The sequence below is a fragment of the Bombus vancouverensis genome, unplaced genomic scaffold, assembly GCF_051014615.1.
Source record: "Bombus vancouverensis nearcticus unplaced genomic scaffold, iyBomVanc1_principal scaffold0062, whole genome shotgun sequence".
NCBI lineage: Eukaryota > Metazoa > Arthropoda > Insecta > Hymenoptera > Apidae > Bombus > Bombus vancouverensis.
Genome location: NW_027468953.1, coordinates 37868 through 58001, shown reverse-complemented (window position 1 = coordinate 58001; position 20134 = coordinate 37868). Strand labels below are relative to the sequence as shown.

General features: G+C 34.9%; 2 protein-coding genes across 8 annotated transcripts; both read left to right on the top strand.

Moving 5' to 3' along the window:
* The first annotated feature begins 600 nt into the window (after nucleotides 1–600).
* LOC117162870 (organic cation transporter protein-like) lies at nucleotides 601–1481 on the top strand. The gene is made up of 2 exons (XM_033344861.2): nucleotides 601–845; nucleotides 1131–1481. The coding sequence occupies exons 1-2, from the start codon at nucleotides 628–630 to the stop codon at nucleotides 1231–1233; spliced, it is 321 nt and encodes a 106-aa protein (XP_033200752.2). The 5' UTR covers nucleotides 601–627; the 3' UTR covers nucleotides 1234–1481.
* A 6145-nt stretch (nucleotides 1482–7626) lies between these two features.
* On the top strand, nucleotides 7627–19004 carry LOC117162869 (carcinine transporter-like). 7 transcript variants are annotated; one of them, XM_076627374.1, is made up of 11 exons: nucleotides 9105–9557; nucleotides 10100–10481; nucleotides 12343–12603; nucleotides 12852–13047; nucleotides 13377–13635; nucleotides 14604–14796; nucleotides 14903–15008; nucleotides 15741–15844; nucleotides 15910–16124; nucleotides 16518–16693; nucleotides 17130–19004. In XM_076627374.1, exons 3-11 carry the CDS (start codon nucleotides 12347–12349, stop codon nucleotides 17346–17348), a joined length of 1725 nt encoding a protein of 574 aa, XP_076483489.1. In that variant the 5' UTR covers nucleotides 9105–9557; nucleotides 10100–10481; nucleotides 12343–12346; the 3' UTR covers nucleotides 17349–19004. The 7 variants fall into 7 exon arrangements, with proteins under 7 accessions (XP_076483487.1, XP_076483491.1, XP_076483486.1 ...); XM_076627372.1 differs by lacking the exons at nucleotides 9105–9557; nucleotides 10100–10481 and adding an exon at nucleotides 7627–7697; XM_076627376.1 differs by lacking the exons at nucleotides 9105–9557; nucleotides 10100–10481 and adding an exon at nucleotides 7787–7866 and having other exon boundaries at nucleotides 14673–14796.
* The last annotated feature ends 1130 nt before the right edge of the window (nucleotides 19005–20134 follow it).

Below are 20134 nucleotides of genomic sequence, written 5' to 3'. Positions count from 1 at the left end.
GGAAGAAAATGTATATTTTGGAATATTTATAACATGCAAATGCTTGTAGATTATTTGCTACATTGCTAGAATAGTTTCCAAGCCCTATCATGTATCCGTTGTATAGATATTTTATTTCCCCTTCTACTGCTTTGATCATAAGATCGCTTCGTATTTCCGCATATATCAAAGGGCGTTGGCAATAGTCCTCAAAATGATGGGCTTCAGCGCTCCAGCAGTGCTATATGACTTTCAGTAGCCGTAATCCATAATACAATCCCTTAGATTCAAATTGGTTAGATTAACGTTTTATAGATAAGAAGTTTATTGCTTGTGCTTAGCTTAGAGCTAAGCATGCTTATATTAAGCTTAGAAAATGCTTGTATCAACTATTGCAGACAACCAGACAAATTACAGACAGATAAAATAATTTCTTCCCTTTTTATTCCTTAAAATTTTCTAAAATTATTTCATGAAAAATTAGAATTAAAAACTAATGCTAAAATTTTTTTTTCAGGTATATATACAGCTTCTCTGGCAATTCTCGGTAGATTTTGAATAAACATTTCATACAATATCGGTCTCCAATATGCGGCTGAAGTATTACCAACTGTGGTTAGAGCTCAGGGTGTAGCTTTGATACATATAATGGGATACGTTGCTAGTATCCTCGCACCCTTCGTAGTCTATCTCAATGTTGTGTCCTCGTTCCTACCTCTTCTTGTGCTGGGCACACTCGGAATTATGGGCGGTCTTCTGACTCTCTTTTTGCCGGAAACATTGAATAAGGATCTTCCGCAGACGCTGCAGGACGGCGAGGATTTTGGAAAAGATCAGAAGATGTGGGATGTACCTTGTATCGGAAGGTAAAATCACATAAAGGAACTTTCGGTCTCCTTTTTTCAAAGATATTCACAGATCTTCAAGCTCCAAGTTCAAGATTCTCAAGCATTCTATTAGATCTACATCTTCGTATGCTTTCGTATTACTTTCTTCTTAAAATCTGTTAAATCTCTCAAAAGAAAACTGGACTATCTTCTTTCTTCAAATGCTTTTTAAATCTTTTGAACAGAAGAGAAGGATCGAGTTGGGAAGTTATTCAAATCTTTAAGCGATTGGATTCAATATTTTTAAACGCAATGTTTTGACAGGAAACGCGAGGACGAGGAGACACCACCGGTCGCCATGTTCCGATCATTTTCTAGATGCAGTGCGAGGAATTCGATGAGAGCGCGCTTCGCGGTGAACCTTTAAGGAGTAGCATGCTACGGAGATCGAGTATAAAATCGAGGAAAAGCGAAAACTCGATCACAGAGGTCGAAAGGCTGTAGCGAAACGAAGTACAATATTTGTCGCGTTGATCTCGAGCAAAGAATCTTTAGTCTTCCAAAAACGTGCAATACATGTATTAGAGTAAGACAAGTTACTGAATCCAGGAATCTTAAATTCCACCGTCATTAATATTCATTATCACAAAACAGCGGATTTTTATGCAATTATGGATGATTCGAAGATACGAAAATTTATAGAATGCGTATGACGCAAAATTTTGTAAAATATCCGAAAGTACAGCACTATCGATGATATTTAATGGATAGAAACATACTTTTGCCCAAGTCCTTTCGATTGTATCAAATCTTTCAATTGTATTATTGTATCCACGAAAATATGCATTTGCATAAAGATCCGCAATGCAATTATCATCGCAATTTTTCATCAACAATGATTGATTAAAAATTCAATCATTAGGCGAGCGAATAAAAATTAGAGTAAGAACGTAGGTTAAAATAATAGTCGTAAATTGTCGTGGGTAGTTAATGTTAAAAATTAGTACTTTCCTTTGTTATAAAAGTTCCTGAAATTGTTCGTACAAAAGCTCCATCTTATAGAATATAGTGCAATAATCGTTATACTAGTAAAATAATAACATCATAAATATACAAAATATATTAACGAGATGAAAATAATATGGACAACGTGGTGTATGGCCACGAGTTTTGTACATATGTACGTGTAAGTATTTGTAGATCGATTAGCAATCTCAGAGACCTCGTGCGCATGTCACGCGACGAGATAGCGCGATTATTTTTATTATGATGTAAATCGTTCTTAAATGTTTTGTAATAAAACTTGCCAGTAAAACCTTCCCTGGATTCTGCTAATAGTTCTTCACCACTTGTTCCTTAGTCGATTGAATTAACGATACAAATAAGTATGAGATTATCTTAGGAAATCTCATTAATATTTTTGTCGACATCTGCGACGTAAAAGCGGGGTAATAATATTTTGAAGTTTTGACGACGCGTTGCTTACTATAGATATTGTCCGTACAGGATTCATCAATTTTTAGAGAGCCTAGTCTCGCCGAGATGGAGATAATCCTCTTTAAAGCTGAACGTTTTAACACGTAATCCCACTAGCAAGCCATTGCAAAAATGATATTTCGATTAATGATGGAAAATCGCTTTTGAAAACAGAAAAATCTTCTTCGAAGGAAAAATTTGACCTAAATCTTTCGAATAAAATTAACGTAAAATCTGTGTTACGCCACGAGGCTTACCACAGGCTGTATTTTCTAACCGTCGCTCGCGGCCCTACAGTGTCGCAGGCAGACCGCCCTATCTGCCCGTCGGATCATATACAATGTATCGACGAGAGCATAGTTGTTGCCAAGCAGCGAGCTCTAGAAACGTCGATTTTTGACCGTTACGTTTTTCACGCAAGAAGAGGCATACGTGATCATAGGCGCGAGCGGTGGCGTGACCCGAGCATAGTGGGGGTCATCTTCCAAATGAGACAAAGGAATAATCGAAGGGGATCAGTTCCTTCTGACGAGTCAAACGTGACACTTCGACAAATCTGACGAGCAAACGAATTTATCTAGAGATATCGTAAAGTCGAGTCAAATTTCTGTAACATATTCATCATATTATTGTAAAATATATCATTCTATGTTAACCTGTTAATACAGTGTTACATTCATTAAACCACCTCTGTTGTCTTAACCGAAACAGGGGAACGACTATTTCGCGGCGTCGATTAACATAGTCGTCGCGAGAATTTACGCCTCTCGCTGACGCGTCCTCGCGACCGCATCTCTCCGCGAACGGTCGTACCAACTGTAACAAAGCATTTATTGACAAATTTAATATCTTTCTCCATAATCTCCATAAATCTGCAATACCCTTCCTTTGTATTTGTGTGCGTTATTGAATTGAATAAGACACCGATATAACAAGTTATAAATCACAGTTTATTCCAACAACGTCTCTCCGCGAACGGTCGTAACAATCTGTATATAAAATCGATAATTTCAGCATTCAACATGCTGTATATTATAATGCCAAGTTCACGTTATGTTCATAAAGAGTACAGAGATAATCTTCCAAGAAATTTCTCCCTAGAAGTGCTTGAAATCTCTTCTTGGAGAATCTTAGAAATGCGCGAAGAATATTCCAATTTCAGAGTGTTTCGAGAAATATCGTCGAGCTACAAATACCTGGAATTCGAATCGCAGCGAGTATTCGACGTATGCGTGGGAGTCGTTCGTGCTGTTACAGTGGAGAAACATGTTTTTGTTTTTACGGAGGTACAATTCAAGACTAATTGTAGATGTAACGCGATTTAAAGCTATAATAAGCGTGGAAAAACCATTCGCGATCGGCCAATTACTTTTTCCACTGTCAATTTATTAATTACGATTGCTTCTGAAAGTTTTCCTACGCGTAACTGCTAAACGAGAATTTTCCCATAGATCCCAGAAATTTCGTACACTTACTTTGCCATACCAGCTACCACAAGCAACCAAGAAAATATCGATGTCTTAATTTTCGCAACTTTCAGACATTCTTGAAATTTAGATAAATACAAATACAAATGCAAAACAATGCCGTTATAGATAAATACAAAAATTTCGAAGTTTTCCGCTTCTCAGAGAAATTTTGCTTGCATGTGTACGCAGTGCTCAGAAACTCGGCAGATTTAAACCTAAAAGGATTAAAATTCGATGAAAAGATTACGAGATAATAAACTTCAAAGTCGATTACCACGGAAGTTTACATCGTGTGAAAGATTAAAAGGAATATTCTGACGAGCAGCTCTTAATAGTTTCAGCGTCTAATCCTCTAAAAACGTGACATTAATTGTTCGTGCCAAAGAGGCAGCTACGAATTGCAAAATATCGCGAGAATTCGATCTCGACGGGCGTAGAAAAGGCAGGGGCGGGAGAACAAAAGAGGATAACGTCTCAGATTTAAAAATGCGCTTGTCACATGATTTTTAAAACTTGTTTTTTTCGGTATCTAAAGCACACTTACAAACACGATTTTTTTTTTTTAATTCGGTGAGCCGCGGAGAGCTGAATACGACTTTCGTATGGAAAGTCACGAAGGTACGATACGTTATATTTTTGCGAACTACTTACTTCATCTAGTCGGTTTTTTTCTTCTTTTTTCTTGAAGGAACGCATGGTTCTATATCGCTCTCTTTCTCTTCTTCTTCTTCAATGTAATTTTCACGTAGGAGACTTATCCGCCTCAAGTACGTATTATAATCTTTTATTGTAGACCATCGACGAAATGATTCTTCTCGATACCGTTTAGTAGCATCGTTATGGAAAATTCTTCTCTCTTCTCATTTTAATTCCCTTAACAGTCAATGGAATCCGATGCTATGCGCACAGCTACGTACGTGCAGTGCTATATCATCTCTACTCCATAAATATCGTTCACTGCCCCAATGTTAAGGTTCAACATACGAGAGTTCGCGACCTTTATCGTAGTTTCTGTCGCTAATTAATATTAACGTGATGCAATCTGAAGCGACGAGTAATGAATATGCCTCTCTAGCGTGACGAGTTATCAATCATACATGTTACGAGACGATTGTACCATTATTCGGTGCCAACTAGTAAGGTTGCGGAGAAGCATGTTGTCGACGACAGATGAGATTAATCTTACTGATTGCAGTCCTGACACAGACACGCACATATGTAAATGGGACACTTGTAAAGTTTCTATCACGATCGTTGTATTCTTTTTTTGCTTACGTAAAATGTGAAAGGCATTGTGACTCGTTTGCGATCATTGATAGTTTGTTTGGTGAGTGTGCTGTTATGAGTGGGATTAGTAGATGAAAAGATGATTTAACGTGGCGATTTTTATGATTGTAAATATTGACATCTTTTGACGCCAATTTGCATGTTTTTTTTAATATTAATATAGAGTGGAATAGATACACCATTGGGGATTAAATGTTTTTAATCTTTCGTTTCTAAGCTTTAATTAATTACGTTTCAGAGTTACTCGAATGAACTATATCTTAAAGAATAAAATTCGAGTTTGATTATGCGTTCGTAAAAATTGGATTAAATTTGAGTTATTGCCACTTGAAGACACTTCGTTACAATAATCATTGTAAATAAAATTAAGAAGTTAAGTAAAACTAGGAACATTATATTTGTCTACGATTTTTTACATTTCTGCGAGACGCACATGTTTCATTGCTAACGAAATAATTAAGTTTATTATAAAATATGAAGGTAAATACGCTTCGTATTAGCAAGTTAATTTTCGAAAGCTAAATGTAGATATTATTATTTGAATGTCACAAATACCCGATACAACAAGTACATACATGAAGTGACACACACTTGTGTATTCATGAGTTTTTAATTGCCTTCTACGAGTTTACGAATTATAAAATTTTATAATTACAAATTACACACTCGAATGATAGATTATTTAAATATTTAAATACGTGTAATAAAATTTCGATTTATTCGATAAATATTATGTTCAGATAAACTCTCCGTTTTGTCTACTTTTCATATCTTTTGGAATCTTGTTAAAAAATAATGAAAAATGGGGTTCGTTATAAATTCATGATTTAGTTAACGATGTTCAAGGACGTTTAATCTGAAGGATCAGAAGGAAAATCACGATCGTTACGAGACAACGTGAGAAAATTTAATGCCGCAGATTGTCTGAAATCAGCCATAATCGCATTGTTACTTACTGAGCGATTCTTAGATCCTTTAGTTCTGTTTGTTTTGCCGACGAAACACGTATAACATAATCTGTTACCGATACTAGGTGATAAATGTACAATAAGGAAGTGAAACTGGTAAATTCCATGAAGGAATACATTATCAGTTTGGAAAAGATAGATGATCAAGATAGATCACGATCACTATGTATTAGTATGGCAAAATGAAGACTGAAATATTTGTACAATATTACAGTAAATAATTAATAACAGATTTCGTGTTAATAAAATGATAAAAAATATTAAATTTAGGTTCAATATTTTAAGCATTTAAAAAAGATGGAACAGAAAACTGTGATAGGCTTTGATCTTTGAGTATTAGATGGTACGATAAGTATCGTTTTCGAAAAAAGAGTATTAATAAATGTAAAGCATTTTAAAAATGAAAATTTTCCATTAGCGAATTTCTCGTCTCTTCTAGTCAGAAATTAAAATTGAATGAACTGTTTTTGGGTAATATTATGGAATTCTCTTTAGTTACGTGTTTATAATACATAACAGAAATGTATCTATTATTCAAGATCCATCGTTCTACTGTTATGGAAACCAGAAGCGAACACAGATTTCCCTCAGTCCGACCTCTACACAGTCAGTGAAAGCATTTTCATACAACAAAGTAAAGATAAAAAATTTTCCTTCGACGACGCAATGCGATTCCAGTCACGTTGCTTAATGATCTATCAAGATAGACAGGATTCTTGAGGAACCAATGTAATTACGTGACTACGATCATAATTTTTCTAAGGTCTCTGTACCCATAAACAATATTGTGATCCCGTTTGTTATTTAATATAATTACTTATATCTAGTTATATTTAGTTATTAAATATTAGCATGATTTACTATATGTAATTCAGTAAATCGGTACAAGATCTAAAGAAAATATTTCTTACGTATGATTTTGACGAACTCTGTGTAAAAATCTATAAAACTAGAAGTTGCTTAGTTTATATACAGATAAAGAAAAGCATCGTTTATATCGTCGAGATATCACATTTATATCATTTTAAAAATAAAAATTCTTCATCAAAGCGAAGAACATTTTCATAAAAAATTACGAACAGAATATCTCGATTCTACAATCTACTGTAAACAAGATAAGTATCGATAATGAATAAATCTTGACATTGAATTTTATTCAAAAAGTTTTATTCAAAAGTGATATCAAATAATCCGTAATGACATTTATTACTCCAATCATATCAGTCAACTACTACCTACCGCGTAATACGCGATCGATTTTCAAACGCACCCTCCCCGCCCCCCCCACCCAAATAGAGTTTCCAGTGTAATTCTGTTATTCTTGAATCTTCGGCTTGTTTTTCATTTTTTAGCTCACTTTAAAATTTCTTCTGGCTTCAATTGTGCTACGATTTAAAGTTTTCCGTGTATACGTTTAGGACGTTACTGCGTGCGGAAATAGTACAGAAGGCCTCTAATTATACCGTCTACAATATTATTTATAGACTTTGAACCATATAGTACGTAAGTATGTAATTGTATATCTGTCGTGGTTCATTTTATCCTTCTCTGTTGCGTGAACCAGCGGTTAGGAGCGACACTAAATCAAGTGGGAATGAAACTCGTTGAAACAACGCTAGACATGGTAACGGATCCATGACTGTGCTTCTGTTATTATCAACGCCAGTAACGGTTAAACCTATTGCATGTGTGTAAGTTGGAAGTTACGTACATAACTTATGCACACCCGTTGTGTGTTTCGCGATCCCATATTTCTTTTAATTTGAATTTTATGAAACTTTTTGTTCGATAATTGATGTGCCATATTACATCCGTCACATTCAATGTTATATGGTGTAATTTCTTCAGTTGTGGTGTTATGTAAGTTACGAGGTCATTCCTGTGTTTGGACATGTGTTTGGAATGTAGTGTGTATCTTTCTCTTCGTATGTACATAGTGAGTAGAGACTGTCTGTCTTTCGCTAGAAGAATATTCTGCATATAGTTATTTACTGTTCTTGATATTTGATTTTGGAAATTTAATTTTCGCTTTGCTTGTATCTTCGAGCGTAAGGTGAGATTTGTACAGACATATCTAGTAATTTGTTAATCGTACTGTTCGAAATTATTGTGTGTGTGAATATTTCGGTGAATATAAACTACGAAAACCTGTCCTTGATTTTTTATGGTAACAAAGCAGTCTTTTCAGAAGAAACAATATTCATAAATCAGTCCCTTCGCAAAAAGCTAATTCTACGAATCTTGTTAGAAGAAACCGGTTGACGAAACTACGTGTCCCTTCAGGAGAGGTCTAATTTATAGAGGTAGCTTGCAAGAAAAAACCAATCTCACAAAAAGCTTGAGCATTCTTAATTAATCCTCTTTAGAATTCAATTACATTTATGCCTTTTGTAAATATTAATTCTAAAATAACGATGCTAACATTTCTAACCTACAGAGTATCAACAAATAACATAACGCAATTCCCCATTTCAATTAAATATGAAAAATATACTAGAGTCGATCCAAGATCAAACCCGGTAAAACAAACGACAAATTTACCTGAAAAATCCACTGAATTCGTTTCAATACATCCGTTATTTAAATTGCAAAAATCAGTTGTGTTTCAACGTCAATTTTTAACACCGTCCATATATCGCAATTTTAGTACGCGACAAGACGACAATACAATTCATTTCAACACCATTGAAAAGTATGGCTGGCTTCGGACAACCGGTTTCCGGCGTGGCGCCACTATGCTTTGGAGAAACAAAGAAATACATATGTATGCACCTTGCTTTTTGTGAGACAGAAGAACTCTGTGTCTCTGTTCTACCAACGTCGCTGTTGCGACGATTTGCCGCAAACCTAAATGGAGTTCGATCAATGGCAACGCGAGCACGTGGTCCTCGATGTTCGCGATCGGAAAATCGTGTTTTCCAAACTATTTCTAGTTTCGCCGGTTCCACTGTCAATCAACGTTTCTTCCTTTCGTTCCGTTTCTCTTCGATTCTCTCCTTTTTTATTGGCAAACACGTGTCACCGAGTATCGTGTTCGTCTTCGCTAAGCAAGCTTCTATATCAGCGATACGCGAGCCGGTTTCCCCTTCATATTTGTACAAGACTTCGTGAACATCGGACGTTTTTCTCCTCTCTTTTCGAATAAGAAAATCCTATCGTTGTTTAACTAACAATTGCATTTCTTTAAATGGAAATGTGGTCGTGTCTCCTTTATATTTTCAATTAGCCAGAGAATTTAGGTTTATTGCCGTGGAAACTTGATCGGTCGTGTACGTAAGGATCTGCGACTCTGCTTCATCTTCGAGGAAAATTTCATCGAATACAATCGTTTCACTCAATGATTGGATCAGTCGAAAGGGAGATTCCGTGACTGCCTGTATAAATATTGATCATAGTGTCTCTTGAAGGGAAGCTGTATCAATCTTGTTGATTTAACTACTGATCCTACTTTATCCTCGAGAAAAATTACTTACTTTGATTGTTTGACCATTAATTTTAGCGTTTCTTCGAGGGAAACAGTGTTGATCGCTCGAGTCTGCTTCTTTCTCAAGGTAAATTGTATTTACTATTTACTCGATCAGCTATTTTATTTTCTTTTCCCGGAGAAACCTTGTTTCTCGCCTGTTTGACCATCCGCGCTATTTCTTCTTTGAGATAAACTGCAGCGATTATTCGTGTAATCAACAAATCTACTTTTTCTTTCTTTACGAAGGAAATCGTGTGTTTAACGAAATCTCGCTTGTTTAGTCATTGATTCCGCTAACTTTTCCAAATAAATCGTCAATCATTCGCTCGATTGCCAATTCTAATTTTGCTTCGAAGCAAACTGCGTTGATTATTCGTATAACCTTTTTAATAGAAACTGTTTTTCGCCTATTTTATCGCCAATTTCCTTTTCGAAATAACATGTATTAATTATTCGTTTAATCGCAGATTTTATTTTATTTTATTTTATTTTATTTTATTTTATTTTATTTCTATTTCTATTTCTATTTCTATTTATCATCGATTTTCCGCCGTCTTCAAAGAAACCTACGTGAATTACTTTAATTGCTTTTTCAAACTAATTTTATTTCTTTACTTTTAAATTAAGAAGCAGCAACGAAAATGCTACAATAACGGAAAAATTCTTCGGTTATCTCCACAAAGAACACGAAGGTATCGAACTTAGTGTATTGAGACATTTTGTTCGTTGGAAGTTAGTCGACGACATTTGGAACGGAAAGATACATTTGACATGATTTAGTGTGACGTTGAGAGAGAAAAATGGTTTGATCGAGGGTGCCCTTAATTACTAATTTCATACCTTGCTGTTAATCGATCTGACAGTGATATTAGTGGATGTGGTTGGTAGTGCCTGATTAATCGTGATCGATATTTTGAACAAAGAGCAACGAGAAACGATCAGTTTGGACTTTCACTTTGACGTCGTGAGACTATCGTTAATTAGACATAGAAGAATCGTTTGGTGACAGGTAAGGGTTTCAACTTTTGTATTCATTTTCTTCTATAGACTGAATTTAATTTTTCGCTTTGATAATCGTTTATAAAAGAGAAGCGATAATTATTAGTTCTACCTAAGAATGTTACTAATAAATTAGGAAAAAGAAATTTTGATTGGATTCTTGATAATGAATGAAAATTAATTTAAAAGATTGTATTTGGAATTTTGAGAATCGATCGAGTCCTCAGTTTCAGTGCAATGTAACGTTATCAGTCGCGTGAGTTTGGCTCATATGTGATTTATGTGCAAGCTAAATGTTTCCAACAAATTGTAGCATATTGATTTCTCAAAGTCCTGTATCAAATGTCTTGTAATTATAAGCAATTGTTTCGTTTGGACGATCAAGGGTAATATACTCTATTTTTGATTTTAAAAATGCCGCCATTTGTGTAGACGTACACACGCAAGTATTTATTATGTAGACACGATGGCTCGTAGACACGAACGTTTCTCGTTGTCGTATTTTCCAAACAGGTCAGTTATTTCGAGCACTCGACCACTTTCTCGCTCCTGACAATGACATTAGTCATTCTAATCGATGTCTCGAAATCGATGGTTTTTCTGTCAGCTGTTTCGTTTCCGTGTTTATTCCATATGATAATATTGTTTCACGTATTCGCTTAAATTTAATTGGCAAATGATTAATTTCCCTGAATCCATTTTCAAGTAAACATATCAGTTTAACCTTTTGCTCTATCTGATACGAAAATGAACAATTTGATATAAAAATTTTGCGAAAGATCGATATATTATTTTACTTTTAACTTGGAAATCGTTCTTTTAATTTTTCAATATCTAATTAACCACCTCAGTCCCTAAGACCGTCTGTTTTAACGAATGGTAAATAATCAAATAATTGCGTTGATACATCAAAAGTACCATCTTCTTATATCCCTGATATTAGTGTTAAAACAGGTTTGAAAAACCTTCAATTATTTCATTTGTTCTTAGCCTTCGATGGCTTAAAATTTTCTCGGTTATTTTCCAATAGAGTTCAATATATTGATCGAAAACTTAGTTTAGTTAAGCACTGTAACCGGAAGTCACCCTTAAGTCGCCGGGTAAGAGGATTACGAGTAATAAACAAACAATATTAATCAGAAAATTATTCCATTCAATTTTTCTCCTGCATTTAATTAAATATGACAGAGTCGACAAACTTTCCTTCGGTTCTTCTATCTCATTTGCAAATCTATAATATCGATATCCAAACGATAACTCGAACACCATTAACCAGCACTCGAGGCTATTTCTTTCGTCGAAACTTTCCTCAGACATGTAGATATCACGTTGACATCGCCGCGTATACCGAATCAGCCCTTTTTAAAGATGATCTCGCGAGCGTGGTTCGTATGCAATTCAATTTGAACGAGTCGCGTGTCACGATTCACTTGACTCCCGGCACAGTAATTGGCCGGCACTCGAGCAAACACTTACACTTAATTTAACGTTTAACCGAATCGAAAACAAAGCGAACAGTTGCCGGACTTCGCTCGTTCTTTCAGTTCATTTCCGAACGTCTTTCGATCAGCATATCGGGTCTCCTCTTTCATCTCCGTTGCCTTTCAAAATCTAAAATCATAATTGAGACTTTGCTGCTCGAACTATGGAAGGGGAAAACGTGAATGACGGGTAAGATTGTTCCTGCGTTCTGTCAGAAAATAATTTCCTGTTTGTGTGAGAGGAAAGGAGCATTGTAATTGGAATCACAGAATGTGAAACATCAAAGGAACTGCCGAATGACATTTATTTCAAAGACTAGAAGACTGAAAACTTTGTTATACGACTTTTATACTGCTACGCCTGGAAATCAAGGATGGATTCTGTTTCAGCGAAATGAAGGACGAGAAGAGTAACTCTATATTGCCCACTGAAGCGACTCGATTGAGACCAAGATTGGAAAGTTTCGATGATGTTCTGCCGTATGTCGGTGACTACGGGAGATATCAATGGCTGTTGTTATTGTCGTTACTACCTTATGGCGCGACGTACGCGTTTCTGTATTTCTCGCAATTTTTCATTACGATTATTCCCACGGAACACTGGTGCAGGATAGACGAATTAGTAAACTCGAATTTCACCGAAGAAGAGAGGTAAGTATGTATAATGAAGGAATATTTTTGATTGTTCGTAGAAAGTGACTTTAAAATATTGTGAAAAATATGCGAGATATCGCGATTTCTGGAATTTCTCGAATTTTCGAACATTTCGAAAATTATTAGAAAATATTGTAGAAAAATTTCACGATAAGATACAAGATATTTTTGGATTACTCTGTCTGGACTTTGGTTCTTATTTTAATAATTAAAATGATCAATCATCTATCGTATGGGGTGTTTAGGATTAAGATAGCGATTCCAGTGACGAACGTTTATCCTTATTACGAACAATGTCAACGGAAGGACGTAAACTTCACAGAGCTGTTGAAGAGCGATAAGAGCCTGAGCTCATCGGGCTTCCAAACAAACAAAACGATAAAATGTACTCAATGGGAGTATAATTTTACGCAGATTCCATATCCTAGTATAGGAACTGAGGTGAAGTATTCACATCGTTGTCTGAATCGCATGCTTCGAAATTCTTACACTTCTGCTGCGTTCTTTGGGTCATTTCCGATCTAATCTAACCTTGTTATAGTAAATTTCTTAAGTTTAAAGAAAGTATAAGACGATAATTGTTAGTACGGATGATTCCTCGGTCCGATTTTACGCGAACGTTTTTTTCAGAGCATAAAGAACTCTTTCATTCATCGAACTGCGAGCAGAATCGAGATATAAAAATTCGAAGACCGCAGCAGGATTAAAATTATATTCTGAAAAATATGAATCTGGTTTTTCGCTGACTAACTCTTAACCTTGGTGATTAGCTAGATTGGGTATGCGACCGAGAATACCTCGTATCGACGGCGCAGGCCATCTTCTTCTGCGGATCCATCATCGGTGGTTTCCTAGTCGGTTGGATCGCCGATCACAAGGGTCGTATCCCAGCTTTAATGTTCTGCAATGGTATCGCCCTTTTTGCCTCCATTTTCACTGCCAGCGCAAATAGTTTTTGGTCATTCGCCGTCTGTAGGTTTCTCACTGGACTGGCGTTCGATAACTGTATCAACATTCCTCTGATTATCGGTAAGCCTTCTACGAAGTAGAAAGTGCGAGAGGTTCGACCGATAAGCCAATGTTTCAGTCACGCGAGAGATAACGTTAGTATCAAGTCAATGTTTCTATCACGTGAAAGATGATGTTGCGTGAGAAATTTTTGATGAATTGTTCCTCGAAGATAATTTTGACGTTGCTGTACTCGATTGAACTATACGGTTCGAGTTCTTGATTCAAGAGCTTTTGCCACCACCAGAGATGAATATATTGATTTTGTTATTGTTAAAGATCGTTTCATCGATTTTCATGTCGTCGAGGATAGTTATATCTTGATATTCTTAAATCGAGTTATACAAGGTGGTTGGTAACTGGTGGTACAAGCGGAAAGAAGTCGAAAATATAGAATACAAATTTTTTTTTTAATTCTTCCATCGAGACGACGATCTACAGTGAGATCCGTTATAACGAGACGCGATAAAGTGCACGCGTATCGAGCGAAAATTCAAAGTCGATTTTCTCGAAAACAAAGCCTCGAACGAAAAATTTTTATTCTATATTTTCGACTTCTTTTTTCGCGTAGAATCACCCCCTTTCCGCTTGTACCACCAGTTACCAACCACTCTGTATATTCGTTCGAAATGAAAATTATCACAAAATTTTCAACACGTAATTCGTTTAAATACGTTAGAAGCAAAACACGTGCATTATGTAGCGCTTTTTGTTATACGGACCAGCTCAAACTCGGAACATTCACGTTTGCAGAGTAAACGGATTAATTTAAAATCGGAATTATATTTATAATCTTACAATTATCCTACAATTATGTTGATGGTATCGTTCATTCGGCTCGTCATCAATTGCTCCATATTAATAATAACCGGTTTCACTCGATAAATCTTCCATGTTCTATTATTGCAACATAAAGAATAATCGTCGTTAAGTATCTTGATATAATAATCAGTTATTCCGAGAGTCATCGACGATCAATTATCCCGCAGTGCTCGAATATATGGCTGTTTCGAAACGAACGTTGGTCGTGAATATCGCCTTTGGCGTATACTTTGCAGTGGCCAGTACAATTTTACCATGGATAGCCTATTATATCGCGAACTGGAGATATTTTACTTACGTTACTGCCATACCGCTGTTATCTGTCGCTATCACACCGTGGATTCTTCCCGAGAGCGCCCGGTAAGTAAACTCCTAATCGTTCGATTATTCGAATTCTCAACTTGCGCTTTGAGATTTATGCAAATTTACTTATCGATCCATATCACTCGTATTTGCTCTGTTCAAGCTGGTACGTTTCCAACGGGATGATGGACAAGGTTGTTGAGAAACTACGGAGAATAGCTAGGATCAATCGCAGAAATCCAGACTCGCGTATTTGCGATATATTCGTCGTAAGTTCGATCAAATAGAATTCTAGAAAGCTTACGCGAAATCATACGGTACAGTACTTGAATCTGTGCTGACAGATATATTTGATTCACGTCGAAAACACACAGACTCGCGAATGTATTTTAACATGCATAAACAGGTTTTAAAAATGAAACGCGATGAAAAATGAAATATGAAATGAAACTTGACTGTCGCGATTCCATTGTGGTATTATATCGATCTCGTACAAAATTTGAAGTAAATCTGGGAATTTATATAGAAATTATAAAATATTTACAATTTACAAGTACAATCGGGGATAAAAATAAGCTGCTATAGTTAATGGAAATAGATGTGAAGAAAGTATAATCAAATTAGTATCAGCCTCATATACTTGAGTTTTATTTATTATATTTCCTTCTAATAATATGCAGATAGTTCAGCAAATGATTGAAATGAATTTTTACATTTTCTCCACTAATCCACTTAGTTTTGTTCCCGACTGTATTTCGGATCAGAAAAGTATTTAATCAACCAACCACCCATTATATTAATAAATCTCGATATCAAAAGCCATGCCGACTAATTCCATAAAACAGAATGCAAAGTGCCACTGTTCGTGCTATCTATTAATGACGAATAAAATGAAAATAAAATTTCTTTTCAGTGTGTTATGAATTTTGAACTGTGTAAGGGCTAAAGGCACGACTCGTATTATATCTTTCGTTAATTATTCTCGAAATAAATTCTTGCAGAGTAACATGGAGGCACCGGACAAAATTCAAGAATCAGCGACGCTGCTCGATCTGTTCAGAACGCCACATTTGGCGAGAAACACTATTCTTCTAGTTGCATTCTGGCAAGTATAAGATACGAGTTCATGTTGCGAGAAAACCTTCATAAATAACCGATACAATCTTGTAGGTGTTTCACCCTGATCTCGTTCGACGGTCACGTGTATTCATTAAAACTTATCCAGAGCTCGGTGTTCGTGTCGTTCTCGATCGCCTGTGCCACAGAACTTCCAGCTGGGTTATTACTCGCCCTGTTGCTCGACCGATGGGGTCGTAGACTCTGCGGATTTCTCACGATGGCAATGACCTGTGTACTCAGTATCGCTGAACTTATGCTGCATTCCAGTAAATATATCGATCTGTTTATTAAAGTAAAATTAAAACGATTATAATGACGTATTATTGAGAAAAATCTGAAATTAAGTTGATGATGAATGTAAAAGAATTTTGGCAACTTCGAAGGTATTAATCTTGGAAAATAATTATTTTGATGGAGCTAGAATTTAGGAATTATTAGGAATTAATTTAGTGGCGAAATTGAAAGAGGTGTGCACATTTTAGAAGCAATAATTTTCTATATGTTGGTTTTCTAGAATTTGGAGATTTATAGAAGTTTAAAGTTTGTGTGAAATTTTAATGATTTTGATTAAGCTTCGATCGGACTATATTTTTAATTAAACTTACAATCAAGTATTGTGTACCCAGGATTAATTTTGTATTTTTTAATTTATTCCCCAGTGCTCGCGAAATTAGTAATGTCAATATTGTCGCGATTCTGTCTGAACATGGCAGCCAATGTTGGTCTTCAGTATGCAGTAGAACTTCTGCCCACGCCAGTCAGATCGCAGGGCGTATCTTTCATTCATATTTTCGGAATAGTTGCACACTCTTTGGCGCCATATATCACTGACTCGGTAAATAAATATTTATACTACTATTGTTGTTACAACATTTTTGAAACACCGCTAAGTACATCCACGTTCAACTTCTCTTTAATTTATTCCAAAAAATACAATAAGCGCTATTAGAAATTATGAAAAAGTTCTCATGTAAATTTTCTCATGAAAATGTAAAATAGTTTTTTTCTAGAACAAGTTAAATATTATAAAAATCTGATCAAAATATTTCTCACTTTCTAGAAAGCCCGTTTTGGAAGTTGCAACCAACGCTTTTCTTTAACTGATCTTTAATCAAAAAATTGAAATTTAAAATAAAAAATGATGGAATAACTTAAGATATGAAACTATATTGGTTGAAACTTTCTAATGAAACTTTTTAAATGAGAAATACTTTGACCAGATTTTCATGGTATTTAACCTTTGCTCATATAAATTAATATTTGTTCATTAGGCTGCAATTTGGGAGGGATTTCCAATGCTCATTATCAGCACGGTGTCCTTTTTTGGCGCTGCACTGGTTTTGTTCCTGCCGGAAACTGTCGGCCAGAATCTTCCTCAGACTATCAAGCAAGGCGAAGAATTCGGAAGGGACCAACATTTCTGGTCGTTGCCTTGCTACCATAAGACACACTTCAATGGACATCAACACTATCACTCCTGTCAACGATAATTATCTGATTTTTAATAATAATTCAATTAAAAAACACGAAGGAGGATTCGTGTTTTTTTAGAAGTAACAATATTACAAGCGGATCAGTCTGACGATTTTTGTACGAGAAAAAATCGGAACATATTATTTTTCTATTCTCCTACATTAATTTTTATTTTTATCGTTTACGTTTAAGAATTTGTAAGCCTTAATTCTAAAAAGAGCGAGCTTAGAAATCGTGTTCCTATATAATTTTTATTATTATCTTTTAAGAGCTTTTATAATTTTAATGCTAATTTTCACTTGCGTTACGCACGTTCGAATCGTTCAGCGGTTGGTGCTAATTTGATATTCAAAGATATTACGTAGAATAATATCGAAAATGTTACGTAAATTAATAATTACGTAATTTATTAATTACGTAAATAATAAATTAGGGAGATTTAAATTTTTGATTCCTTTAATGTTTTTAACATTTTTCACTGGAATATATTGAACAAAATCTTATTTAAAAAAATAGTACGTTTAGATAATTTGTCTTTGTGAAAAGAAACAGTTTTATATCTTTTGAACGATTATCCACGTATTTTTAACGATTATTTATCTATTCGTTATATTTTTTTGTACGATTTTAAATAACGTACAATATTAATAAAATCCAAGCTTGAAGACTTTTTAAATTATTGTTATAATTTCTTCAGCACCAACTACTGGACTTTTATCTATCTAAAACGAGTTGTGCGTACATTTAAAAAAAAAAATAACTCTAATTGACTGTTTCTATGGTTTAAGAAGAAGAAAAAAAGAAAGGAAAGAATATTGTAAGCAAATCGTGCCGTCGTATGACGATCAGTGTTCGTCGTTGTGCCAATAACAACGCAATCAATCTGAAGAAACCTATTCATAGTATTCATAATCATCACTCACGTATACATTCGCGTATACACTCACGTCCATAAGATTGATTCACCGAATAAAACTTCCATAAACCTTAATATAAGAAACAATTCTACTTTTTATTTGCACACACATCGACGAATCCCCCGAACAAAAATAAACTGCTAAATATCTCTATAATTAAATACATTAATGCTCGATGATCCTCGTTCATCATTATACGTCTAATCTAACTCCATCCTATAATTAGGAGTTCTACGATAACGATCACTTATGTTACAATGTATTAACCCTTAACAGCCGAACTTAATTATAATTAATTATAGAAAATGAAATGCTTCATTATACGGATATTTGAAGTAATATTCTGTATTATACAGGGTGTCTGGTAATTGATACTGTGATAACCAGTGGTTAGTTAATGTGGTTAATAACCAGTGGTACAGAATAATACTATGTGAAAGGATCTGTTGAAAATATAAAACGAGAGATTTTCGTACGACGTTCGAGAGAATGAAATTCTGAAGCTTTGTCAACTCGTGTTCACACGACATTCACGAAACATATTCAAAATTTATTTTCTCGAAAATACGAAGAATCATCAGTTACGAAACACTCTGTACTATATCACATTATTATATCACTATCGTATTGATAAGAAATGTCGATATTATAACTCCTTAAGACTCCCTTAATATTTATTTGCGATTCAGCTTAATATGTATTGGCCCTATGTAATTTCAAGATTAAAAATATAAAAGAATTCATTCCTGATTACGATATCGTACGTGATTTACAAAATCATCGACCGTCAAGGGTTAAATGAGAATTCTCTCGTCCAGAATTATTTTCCAGACGATCGAATTATTATCCATTGCATCACGAGGATCGAACTAACTTGTAGCCTTGAACAATTATGTACAGTTGAATCTCTAGCGTAGGAATATTTCAAAGAATCTCAGGTTTTGAGGAACGATAGCTGATATTTGCAACGAACAATAGTATGTCTTTTTAATCGGTAACTGAAAGCAGGGGCTAGTCTCATAAGTACGCGAATGATTCTAACGATCGAATGATTCTAGTTGCTAGAATCATTGTTTAAAGGTGGTATAACGGAGATTGTGCGCTTAAGACGAACAGGTCGGAGGATCGAAAGGAACGAGATTGGAAATATTCGCGTCTCTTCACGAATCAGAATTTTACTATTTCTAATTGAACACGTGACGGAGTTTCGATCTGTTTCAAGTAACATTTAAACCTGAGCATTTTCAAAATTAACTCATTATCTATCAATTTTTCTTCTAAAATTTGTATATAATTCTATAAATTATTTACTGCTTTTTCCATTGGATTTAAACAGAACAATTTCGGAAGAATGTCGAACATTATGTTAATATCCTTTGTATTAAAAAAAATTTCTGCTTAAAAAGATCCTACAACTTTCATTTTATAATCTCAATTGGGTATGATGGTAGCTAATGAACGCTTAGCAATTAATTGTTTTAATGCATTCCATTTTATGAATGATCAGTAATTACGGATTCAAGGATACTTATTAGAAGTAATATTCTTATTATATCTAAATATATCAAATAGAGATATTTCTCGCATTAATACTGAAAGATCATAAAAATGAAAATATCATAAAAGAATTCCAATCTTGATGTTTCATTAGAATAATATATATATATGTCGGATCATCACTGGGAATGGGGTTGTGGGCGTCAAATGAATCTTCTCGAGGATTAGCCATTGATACAGTACACACAGGCGTAGTTTATTGCAATGATAGAATTATTACAGTCTTAACAGTTGATCACAGCGGTTCGGCACTCGCGACGCTAGTGACGATGTTCTCGGGCTCAATAACGAATCCGCGGCCAACGGGATGACGACAGAACGTTCACACA

Excerpts from the sequence above, each read along its gene's own strand:
- LOC117162870 (XM_033344861.2), top strand. The coding sequence starts at position 628 with ATGGGATACGTTGCTAGTATCCTCGCACCCTTCGTAGTCTATCTCAAT. Across the intron at positions 846-1,130 it reads GATGTACCTTGTATCGGAAG|GAAACGCGAGGACGAGGAGA; the intron begins GTAAAATCACAT and ends ATGTTTTGACAG.
- LOC117162869 (XM_076627371.1), top strand. The coding sequence starts at position 7,802 with ATGTGCCATATTACATCCGTCACATTCAATGTTATATGGTGTAATTTC. Across the intron at positions 13,048-13,376 it reads ATCCTAGTATAGGAACTGAG|CTAGATTGGGTATGCGACCG; the intron begins GTGAAGTATTCA and ends CTTGGTGATTAG. Across the intron at positions 15,845-15,909 it reads ATTCTTCTAGTTGCATTCTG|GTGTTTCACCCTGATCTCGT; the intron begins GCAAGTATAAGA and ends ACAATCTTGTAG.